Genomic DNA, 11893 nt, shown 5'->3' on the forward strand with positions numbered 1-11893 from the left:
CGATTCAAACCTTGATTAAATTAAAGTTAAACTAATATTTAGAAGAAATAAAATCGTCAGCTGGTTATACAGCGGTGGATTATACGTCAGCTGGTCAGGCAAAGATGTAAAAAAAAAAAAAAAATTTAGTGATTTCCTCTCAAACGAAAATTTGTCAGATGATAGTTTATGTATTGTTTTGAATAAATAAATAAGTCAGCTGGCTGTATGAAGGTGGAATGTTCGTCAGCTGATGCCCTTAAGGTGTAACGTAGGAGCTAGTCGGAAACATTTATAGCCTAAGTAAATGTATCAGCTGACGAGTATTCCCCCAACATACTGCCAGCTGATTGTTTTTATTACTTACAGGAACATGTCAACAATTAGTACGTAATTTTTTTTTCGGGAGGAAATGACCTACTTAAAGTTATTCAACATTATATTTAATGTGCAAACTGAAATGTATAATTTTATGGCAATGTTTCGATTAAATTATTTGTTTATGCTTTACGATTCTTAAGAATAGAAATAAATAAACACTTTGCTAAGCAAATCAATCAACTTATATTTTTTCAATATTTAAAATAATAATGTAATTTAATCATTTTCATTATCGCTTTTGCTCATCTCACTTTCTTCTCTTTCTGATTCAGTGTCAGAGTCGCTGTCAGAGCTGTTTTCCACCATTTCTTCATTCTCGTCATCTGCTGAAGAATACATAAAATAATTTAGTATGCTTACACGTTTAACGTTAGACGAATAAAAATAAAAGAAGATTCTTACCTTCTTCTGATTGAGTTATTTGATCAATGGATGTTGGTAATTGAGTACCAGAAAACCACATGAATTCATATGTGCTATCTATTTCTACCCAGCCATAGTCAGAAGGTTCATTGACAGTTGGTACTTTCAGATGTGCGTGAGACCAAATTTCCGAGATATAACATGTTCTTAGAAAATGATTATATAATTCCGTTTTGCACGGTGGAAGTGATGAGCCATCAATACCTTTCTTAGGTAATCGAAACGAATTGTCATTATCAATAAATTTGTATGTTTTTTGAAACAATGCTACTCTTGCCTCATTGATACATTTTAATCGTTTGAAACCATATATATTACATACAAACTCTTGTACCTTGTCAAAAAAGTCAAGTCTCTTGTCAGATGGTTGTGACAATTGGATGAAACATTCAGTGAAGTCTTCAGATTTAGCCATTATTGAAAATGGGCGTTTTTTGCCCTTCTTAAAAAAGGCGGGGTTATAATCGCACCCTGTGAATGCGTGAAATGCAGGAAGCGCTGCACTTAAATTTATTCCTAGCGCTTTATGTAATTGTGTCACGTTAATAAATCTTTGATTTTTTCCGACACCGACTTCCATCCAAATTTGGATATCTTTTGAAATATTACCCATATTTGCTAACATAATTACTAATACATCAGTATCAGAACAACGAATAGTTACATTTGCATTAAAATCTAATTGGCAAACGTGGTAAATTATTTTTGTGTCGGCTTCTTCATGAGCTGGACACGAAAGTCTTTGTTCGACCGTTTTTATCACTTTAGAATCTGTAACTACGTACTTAAAACAATAGTCAGCATTAACATAAATTATTTTATTATTTATAAATGGTGCCATATAATTTTCTTCCCAATTTTCAATAAAAAACTGTACAAGTGCTTCTTTAAAGTTGGTATTTTTTAACTCTATTGAAAAATCTTTTTTTCGCACTTGATCTGGACCATCGATACGGAAGTTTGCTTGTTCCATGCCTCGGAGCTTGTGCTCAGTGTCTTTAATCGATGGGAAAATGTATCTATCAAAGGCAATGATAATGACTTTTGCTCTGTTTGCACAAATCATTTGCAATACTTTTTTTGAAATGTTTCCAAAGCTAAGTGGTACATCTTTCATCTGATGTAACATGAAATATCCATCGTATATAATAACGTCTGTATTTTGAGCAGGTTCAGATTGATTATATTTTTCTAATAAAGCCATCAAAGCCGACTTTTGTGTTTTGCAAATGGTGCCATCAAGGTGACACAGAGACAGTGGCACTGGTGTTAATGGATAAGTAAGAACTTTATCCAAATCAAGTTCTTTTTTTAGAGAAATTTGAAGCAGTTGTCCGAATAAGTCACGCTGCATTCGCAGTTCCATCTCTCTTCGGGCAACTGTAATTTTATTTTTTTTAATCATGTCTGTGAAAGTACTATGACTCTTCAACTTAGAAATACTTTGCTCAAACTTGTTCGGATCGTTTACGCAATTTTGAATAAAATCTTCTCGTTTTTTATTGCCCTCCTTTTCAACGTTGAGTAAGAAATTTTCAATATTTTCGGGTGCTGCTTCACCAGTTGAAATGTTGTACAAACATTTTTTATCTAAATTTTGATCAAATGGATTGATATTACGCTTAATACCATCAATAAATCTGTGAAGGTGGGCTGTGCTTTTTTTTATTCGGCTATTTGTAAGATCTGCTGTCACATCTTGCACTTTATTCAGCCCCGCTTCTTTCATTGTATGGCTAATGATAGTTGATCGAATGGTATGGCTGCGACACCATCGTTGTCTGGCTGAGATCGAATTAGTTATGTGTGAAATTCCAGTCAGCTTATTCGCTGCATCAGCATTAATTGTCTGCTCAAGAGTGAGATCAATCGGTTGTTTTGAAAAAGGTTTTTTTGTCCGCTTAATGCCAAATGATCCGTTCTCAAAGTTCGGTTGTAATCCTGGATGTGTCTCATTAACTTTCATTAAATTATCAAGATATTTCACTGCATAACGCGCATAATTAGGTTGATTGAAAGCGAAATATAAATTAATGATTTTCGATAAGGCTACTTTATACATTTCGAAATTACTGGTACGGATACTGGTATTGAGTAATAAATAATAATCAATAAATTTTACATACAGCATGTAATATTGCGCTGTCTTACCATGTTCGCCTTGTAATGTTTGCATTTTAAAGTGCTCATATTTTTCAAGTATATCCAATAGTTCTGCTTGTTTTAATGAAGGTTCAGAAGATCTCGTTTTTGAAAACTGCACCAAAGAGTCTTTAAATTCATTAGGTATATCTATTTGGTTCTGTTGAACAAAGTTTTCAAAATGTAATATTTTCAATGCTAACGTTATCTTTGGATGTAGGCGTTTACATCTGTTAAAATGCTTGCCAGTAATAAACCCATTGACTGATCCATTGGCAATCAATTCTTCATTCACCATAATGGTTGTCAAACCACAGTTATCAATAAATTTACCTACTGCTTTGAAGAACGCCATCATAGTATGAAATACTCCCAGATGGATAAATAAATCGTCAAAAGTTCCCTTTTCGGTGCTCTGAATCTGCAATGCAATTTTAGCAATCGCAAGGTCGTACGTTACTTCGATGTACTTTTGTCCACACTCAAGAGCCACTTTTTTACTTTGAATCATAGTTTCATATACAATATCTTTGTTCGTTGGTGAAGCATTAATTGTTGTTAAATAACAAATGTTGTGCTTGGGAGATGTATCTTCGTATAACAAACTATTAAAACCAACCCACATTGCTGTGCCGGGCAATTCCAAATAATGTGAAAGCACCCATGCAAAGTCAATGTGCTGCACTGATTGAAAATTAATTGTATTTAATTGTAATAACGAATCAGATGGCAACATATTTTCAATAAGTCTCGGTTTTTTTGTATATCGTATTTGTTCGTGGGTAACAATATCAAAACTTCGTCTGTGTTTACGAGATCCTGAAGTCGAAGCTTCGCTTACATCGATATGTGACTGTGTATTTGTATATTCAACTGCTTCTTCGTCAACAACACGACTTTCAATCTCTGAACTTAATTGTATATTTTCATTTCCAACAGCTTCGTCGCTTATAATATTTTTTTCAATCTGAAAAATGATACCAACAGTATCATGAAGCGTATCTTTACCAGTTGTCGTTTCCACGAAACGATCGTAGTTGTCGAATGCAACCCCAGTGTACAAGTCAGGTGTTCGTACAATACCTTCTGGACAAATTTCGGACAATTCGCAAGAAGTGAATGTTGCCTCAGTCTCAAGACCCTCCAATGTACTGTAGCTGCAGCAATGACCATATCGATTTACAATGTTGACAACTTTATGGCTGTTGGTTAAACTTTTTAACGTCATGCCTAAGCAAATGTGCTTTGATAATTTTATTGTACCATTATGAACAGCGTAAATCAAATCATCTGAAAACGATTTTGCTAACCTCGCTGTTTTTTTGTTTTGCCTCCGTCGATAATTTTCACCAGAAATTAAATTGGTATAAAAATGTATTAGTATTTCAGGAGTTTTACATTCACCGTCAATTAAATTGTTCGTTTTGATCTGTTCTGGTAACTTTTGAGATTGAATTTGACGTACTTCTTCATGCAGAATATGTGCAGCAGCTTCTAAAATGTTGTGTTTTTCAATTTCATTTTTTATAATAATACCCTTAAATGATTTTACAAGAGATTGACCTTTAAATGATATGATATTTATTTTTTTAGGAAATCTTTTTAGTAATCTATGTTTTAAATGATACGGTTTAGAAGTAAAATTTGAAATATCCTGTTGATTTTTCTTCAAGTGTTCAATGAAAATTTCATTTAAGAAATTCAAAAAAAAAGATTGCTCTTGATTGACAATATTTTCCGCGACAAACTGATCAACTACATCGTAAGCTTCTGCACGGATGTCTCTTGTCAAATGCCATTCAGATTTTTCTTTTTCTTGCAGTAATATTGACTCCCGCGAAGTAATATAAATATTTTTACATTGTTTATGAAAATAATAATTTTTATCTGATTGTAAGTCCTGGATTGTCTGGATCATGTCGGTATCGTTGCTCTCGATTGCCAAACTTTCAATTGTATCGCGTCCATCTTTTGAAAAAATAGATAATTTTTCCTCACGACCTTTAAATTTTTTTCTGCTTCTATCGCAAAAAAAACAGACACTAATATTTTTACCTTCAACGTTTTCAGGAATAGTATCAACAAAGTCTATATTTTCGGAAACTTGTGGGCTTATATTTATCTCGCTAAGTTCAGTATCCTCGGCTAGTAAAGCATTTTTGGGATTGATTTCATTGACCTCCGCAATTGAACTTGAACCATCATCAATTAATGATAAAGATGATGATACATCTGTAGATGCCGATGTTGGTTTTCTATATTTTGGCGGTAAAGCCGTGAAGCGTCGATAGCATTGGCTATGGTATAGCTGAAAATTGTTTTGTTGCGTAGGAAGCACAGTTTCGAATCCAACTAAATTATAATTTTTCCGGATAGTTAATATTTCACTGCACTTGCACAAATTGTCTTCACTAAATAAATTTAACGGAGAAGTTGTTTTTTTACAAAATACACAATAACCGCCCGCTTGCACAAGTTGCAGTGCATGCGACATGATGTTGCACTTGTATATATTGGTATTATATATTATTAATATGTATATTTTTATTATATATTGTAATTATTATATATTGGTGTCGCAACCACGCTGACATGTACAATCGGTGACGTGTCATCTAACATGATGACATGTCATGTTCATCTGACATGTCATCATGTTAGATGTCATCGGTCGCGCCGTGCGTCTAGTTGCTAACTGCGTTGATATATATGTATTTCTCTGTTTCTTTAAGTATTTTGTATTTTTTTTTTCTGGGCACTTTACCCGAGAACGGCGATGCGGAGATATTTTACGATGCCTTATTTTAATTTTATTTATATTTAATTCCTTTTTTTTCGTTTGTACAAATAAAATTATTATTAATGTAATAATTTAATGTATAGTTTTAATTATTATTACTATATTAAAAATAAACAATAACATTAAAAAAAATTACCAACCAAATTTATTAATTTGTCTCGATTCCTAATTAAATAATGCGTTTAATGTATACAAAAGTTTTGTCCTTGCCAAGGAAAAAAAATACTTTTAAACATAAAAATGGCAGTCATTTGTGAGTGCGAGAATATGAGTACCAGATTGTGATTTATTTTTCATATTATTTGAATTCCTATTTACATACGTCCTTTTAACATTATGCTAAATTAAACTATAAATAATTAACAAAAAACAAAATATTTACAATTATACAATATATTTACAATATATACTATGCATACAAAAGGAGTTCGTCACGTGTCGTAGAATTTCTTTAAATTCCTGTTATGAATAGCCTACTTAGTGTAACAAAAAACGTTTTAGCATAAAACACAAAATTTACCTCTATTTACACGAGATACAAAAAAGTATCAAACGAACTGATTTCACTGAGTGATTGAGAAGTGTTGTGTGTGTTTTTATTTTTCTCAGTAATGGTAAGTGTATTGCGATTTTTTTTATGTTAGCAAATATGGGTAATAATTTCAGAACATATCCAAATTTGTATGGAAGTCGGTGTCGGAAAAAATCAATGATTTACTAACGTGACACAATTACATAAAGCGCTAGGAATAAATTTAAGTGCAGCGCTTCCTGCATTTCACGCATTCACAGGATGCGATTGCCTTTTTTAAGAAGGGTGATTAAATTACATTATTATTTTAAATATTGAAAAAATATAAGTTGATTGATTTGCTTAGCAAAGTGTTTATTTATTTCTATTCTTAAGAATCGTAAAGCATAAACAAATGATTTAATCGAAACATTGCCATAAAATTATACATTTCAGTTTGCACATTAAATATAATGTTGAATAACTTTAAGTAGGTCATTTCCTCCCGAAAAAAAAATTACGTACTAATTGTTGACATGTTCCTGTAAGTAATAAAAACAATCAGCTGGCAGTATGTTGGGGGAATACTCGTCAGCTGATACATTTACTTAGGCTATAAATGTTTCCGACTAGCTCCTACGTTACACCTTAAGGGCATCAGCTGACGAACATTCCACCTTCATACAGCCAGCTGACTTATTTATTTATTCAAAACAATACATAAACTATCATCTGACAAATTTTCGTTTGAGAGGAAATCACAAAATTTTTTTTTTTTTTACATCTTTGCCTGACCAGCTGACGTATAATCCACCGCTGTATAACCAGCTGACGATTTTATTTCTTCTAAATATTAGTTTAACTTTAATTTGATCAAGGTTTGAATCGGGAGGAAATGACTAAAAATTTTTTTTTTTTTTACGTGTTTGGGCGGCTACCACTGCTCAACCCACCCTCGGAGCCGCAGCTGACGTTTACAACGCTTCATAATGCGACTCTCTGAGGCATTATACGAGTTATCGACTGAGAGGAAATGACTGACGAAAATTAGCGCCTGGCTTACGGACTATAACTTGAGTGTAAAATTAGGACTTGGCATGTAGGGTTAGAAACTTGGGTCTACACAAGATCTGATTACTTTTTGGCAGTGCGAGGCTCGCCAAGCTATATGGTCTCGTCTTGGCAGCATTTAACATGAAATGTTTTATGTGGGATTAAGTCTGTCCAGAAAGGGAAGCCGGTAGGAATCGAGTTGTATGGAGCCTTCGCCACTGGCAGCTTCGTAGATATGCTAAGTGTTATAGCCTATTCTTATGCGAATAAGGTAAAAACCAACAGTTAAAGTTAATTATTAAATACATACATACAAATAGTAAATTATTTACTTTCTTACTTTACAGGCAGATGATGAGAATGAATCACAATCCATTTTGTTTCCAAAAATAAAAAAAACAGGCCGCAATGAAAGTGAAACAAGTAAGTACCTACGTACGAAAAAAAATTTTAGCAAAATTTAGGCAAGTACAGTCAACATCAAATTGTTATAGCTTAGTCAACAACATAAAAGCAATTTGATATACGCGGTTTGAATCATCATATTGTTGTAAGCATACAAAGTGTTCAAAATATCTTATTAATCATTGTTTCATATTTGTATAATCAGTCAAGGCGTGCAAAATTATCTTCCTAAACAAAGCTTTCAAAATTATCTTTACATAATGTATCTTAGACTAAATATGAAACAGTGATTAGTAAGATATTTTGAGCACCTTGTGCACAACAACAATATCATGATTCGAGCCGCGTATATCAAATTGCTTTTATGTTTTGGACATCATTTTGACTACTCTATTAGATTAGGTATATCAATTTGATGCTGACTATATCAAAAAAGAAAAGGTATGTGACGTACCGTATGTCAAATTCGAAGTACAGAAGCCGTCGTTAAACCCTTTAGTTTCATCTACCTATCTAAGGAGTATCGTTTCGTATCTTGTAGTGTGTGGACGATTCAAAGTGTATGCCAAAACTCTGTCAAATGGTGTTCATCTGACAGAGTTCTGGAATATACTTCTTACATCGTGCGCACTCGACACGATACGAAATGACACTCATTGTATTCTGCTTCACTCGTAAACATTCCACGCGGTAAAAATACGAACATTTAAATCGTACCTATTTACTTTGTGTTTTAATGTTTTTCAATTCGTTACAGATGAAAAAGGAAAAAAAAATGGTTACTTTAGGCGGTCAGAAGACAGGACTACCTATGTGCGACTGTCCGCACAACATGAAAGCAGTGGCTTTTAGGTACCTAATTAATAAAGTTCCAGAAGAAAATTTAGAGTGCTTCTAGGAAGATGTTTAAAAAATAATAAAAAAACACTCTGAATAAACTTTTTTTATTTATCAAAAATGTTATTACTGTGCAAGAACAAAAAACATCAATGATTTGGTCTTTCATTGAAATCTATAATTTGACACAATAAATTGTAACGAGGAGAATAATCTATCTACACTAACTTGAGTCATAGGTGTAGCAAGTACTATTGTTGATAGTTTATAAAGTAATAGAAATTTTAGTTTTGACTTTGCCCAATACGTTAAAACATTTTCCGATGATTTTAATAATGGTTATCCTCGTGACGCCCAAGCAATTTTTAGGTTAGATGAGCTTAACGCCCGATGTACTACATATTGTACAATATCTTCTCACACAGTTACCGCCCACGCAGACCAAGCTTATTTTTTCAAGAAAAAAAGAAACCCATATATTTTATGTTTTTTTCTGGGTACCCTAAGATGGAAAGGGATGTTATTATACTAATTTTATGCAGATTGCTCGTGTTCAATTAAATGAACATTGGGCGTTTATGTTTAATCAAACTTTATAAAAAAAAAAAAAAGTTCTAATCATTTTATTGAAAAATTATTGGAGAAAACAGTCTCAAAGTTACATATCAGTCTGTCTGATTATACAGTATTTTAGTTGTACCTCAATAACTAATACACAAACTCAAAACAAATAAACTTTTAACAAAAAACATAAATTTTGGCACTTCTTACCAATATAAAAACTTAAAAAAAAACAATATTTGTTATAAAAATAATTATCAGCTAACCAAACTTCAATAGTTTTTGCTTAACACTAAATTCTAACATTTTTAAAAATAATAATATTTATTGAGCCTTATTTTTTCTTGTATTTGCCCACATAATACAGAAACTTACCGATATAGATAAATGTCATTACCTTAACCCAATTTTTTAGGCTAACTACTAAATATTAATCAACTTTCTAATAATAATCAACTTATTTTTAAAATGAGATCAAAAATTAATTGAGTTAATACTCGACATATTTATTCTTCACTACTAATGTGAAAGTCGCTGAAACAATTTCTAAATTTGGTTACACATAAGCTGATGTTACAGCCGCGGCATTTAAAAAGAGTGCGATTATAATGGCAGTGTCGGCATCTACCCACTTTTTCATCCATATAAGGTAAATGTTTAATTTCACTTGCACGGAATTTCTTTTGTGGCACAGGTACAAATCCCTTATTTCCTGTCCGCTTTCGAGGAGGAATGTCTTCATTTTCCGATTCTGAATCAGCTGATGAAGTGGCTTTAAGCTGATCCTTTTTAAATTGCAGCCAGGAGTTGCATATGGCTAAATCAAGCATGGATGAAAAAAATCTTTGTGTCCATTTTCGTGTTCTGTACCTGTTGGGACAAACAGCTAGAAGGCGATCCGCTAGATCCACCCCTCCCATTTTTTGATTATATTCCCTAACGACTCTGAGACGTGGGACATTGACGTAAACTTTGTTCTTCTTACACCAGCGGCGACAAGTATCAGCTTGTTCATTTGCCTCAACAGAAGACATGAATAAATCCGGTTTATTATCGTGCCATTTTGTGAAGGCTACTTTTTCATCATTCCGCACTAAAACCTGGCTGCTGCCACGTCCTTTATTCTTTAGTTCCCTGTCACTAATTAGTAGAGGACGTACTTCTGCTGGTATTCTGTTCTTCATTACGGTTCCTGTTCCTTTTATACCTCTCTTTTCTAACTCATCCAACAATTTCTCTGTCGTAAAATATCTGTCAAAATATATGACATGGCCACGGGTCAAATTTTCAGTCAATGTAAGTACAGCTTTCTCGCCTAAACCAAAGTTGGTATTTTCATAATTTGGGTATGTAGTTTGTCCTTGATAGATATGGAAGTCGCAAACAGTACCATCCGGGTTCGCTAGAACAAAAGCCTTTAGGCCAACCAGATTCGGCTTACCCGGACAGTATTGCTTAATCGCACATGACCCAGTAAATGGGATAATCATTTCATCTAATGAAAGACTTTGATCTTTGTCTTGTCTTTGACACCCAGCCAACATGGAATCAATAAGAGGGCGCATGTTCCACATTTTATCATTTGCTCTGATTTCTGGTGGAATGTCGTTGTCAAAACAGCTTTTAAAGAATTTCTTAGTAAAAGAAATCGATTACGGGACATATTGTCGGCTATGATTCCAACTCGCCATTTTTTTTCCCAGTACATTCGTAGTTTTGGGTAACTAATAGACGCCATCAAGAATGTTATTCCCAAAAAAACATATAACTCCTCAACTGACAAATTCAAACTACGCCCCGTTCTCTCAACTGCGGATTGATTTGTATTTCTGACTATAGCAGCAACTAGCTCTTCGGGTATATATTGCTTCAAGTAATCAATTTTTTCAAAACCTTCTGTATCACTAATCAAATAAGCTGGTTCCATGAATACTGGTAAGCTAGGATTTAAATCTTTTTCTGTCCAATTACCTGTGACCAAGCAATCTCTGTCGATAGTTGCTCCTTCTTCATTCTGCTCTCTTTCCTGAATCCTGTTTCCTGTACCACTTCTCCGTCCACGACCACGACCTCGTATATTTCCTCGACCTTGCTCAGTTCTCCTGCCACGCCCTCTACCTGTACCTCTGCCCCTCCCTCTACCTCGTCCTCTGCCTTGTCCTCTGCCCCGTCCTCTATCAGGTACCGATGGATCTTCATTCTCGTCTTCAGAAGAAGAGCTTTCGCTTTCGCTGCTTTCACTTTCAGCCGATCTCGTTGCTGGGAGTTGAAACTCGGGGTCTCCAACATCTTCGGCAGAAGGAGAAAAATCTTCTATTTCAGATTCATTTAAAAGATCCTCGATACGCTCATCTCTGAGATCTGCGAACATCAAAACGATTATTAACAACATTTATAACAGTAACACCCAATGTTCAATACAATGAACATAATTTTTCAAGACACAATTTCCCATATTAAATCGTAAGATTGAATATAAATAATAATAATTCCGAAAGAAATATACGTCTATCTTTACATTTTTTGTTTTTTCAAAACAAAACATACATAGATTTGATAAATAAAAAAAGATTTAAACTCACGTGTCCTTCGAGCTGGCCTCATGTTTGCGAAAATGGCGGAGTTTCGAAATGTTCTATGGCTGATTCCTGATTGGTCACGTACCATAAAGCATTTAAATCAATCCATCAAACGTCTCAAAATGTCAAAATTTCTGCTGGCGCGAAATTCAAATATTTATTTTAATTTTAAGTCAATGTACATCGCAATGTACATTGGGCGTTTATGAGTTCATTTAGTTA

At 33.6% G+C, this 11893-nt stretch overlaps 1 protein-coding gene across 1 annotated transcript; it reads right to left on the bottom strand.

Annotated features, from left to right (window-relative positions):
* Positions 1-576: 576 nt before the first annotated feature.
* On the bottom strand, positions 577-11381 carry LOC142985748 (uncharacterized). Its single transcript, XM_076133995.1, has 4 exons — positions 11064-11381; positions 3739-3892; positions 1102-3609; positions 577-686 (listed from the first exon to the last, which is right to left on the bottom strand). The coding sequence occupies exons 1-4, from the start codon at positions 11379-11381 to the stop codon at positions 577-579; spliced, it is 3090 nt and encodes a 1029-aa protein (XP_075990110.1).
* Between the last annotated feature and the right edge of the window lie 512 nt (positions 11382-11893).

Source organism: Anticarsia gemmatalis, chromosome W, assembly GCF_050436995.1.
Source record: "Anticarsia gemmatalis isolate Benzon Research Colony breed Stoneville strain chromosome W, ilAntGemm2 primary, whole genome shotgun sequence".
NCBI lineage: Eukaryota > Metazoa > Arthropoda > Insecta > Lepidoptera > Erebidae > Anticarsia > Anticarsia gemmatalis.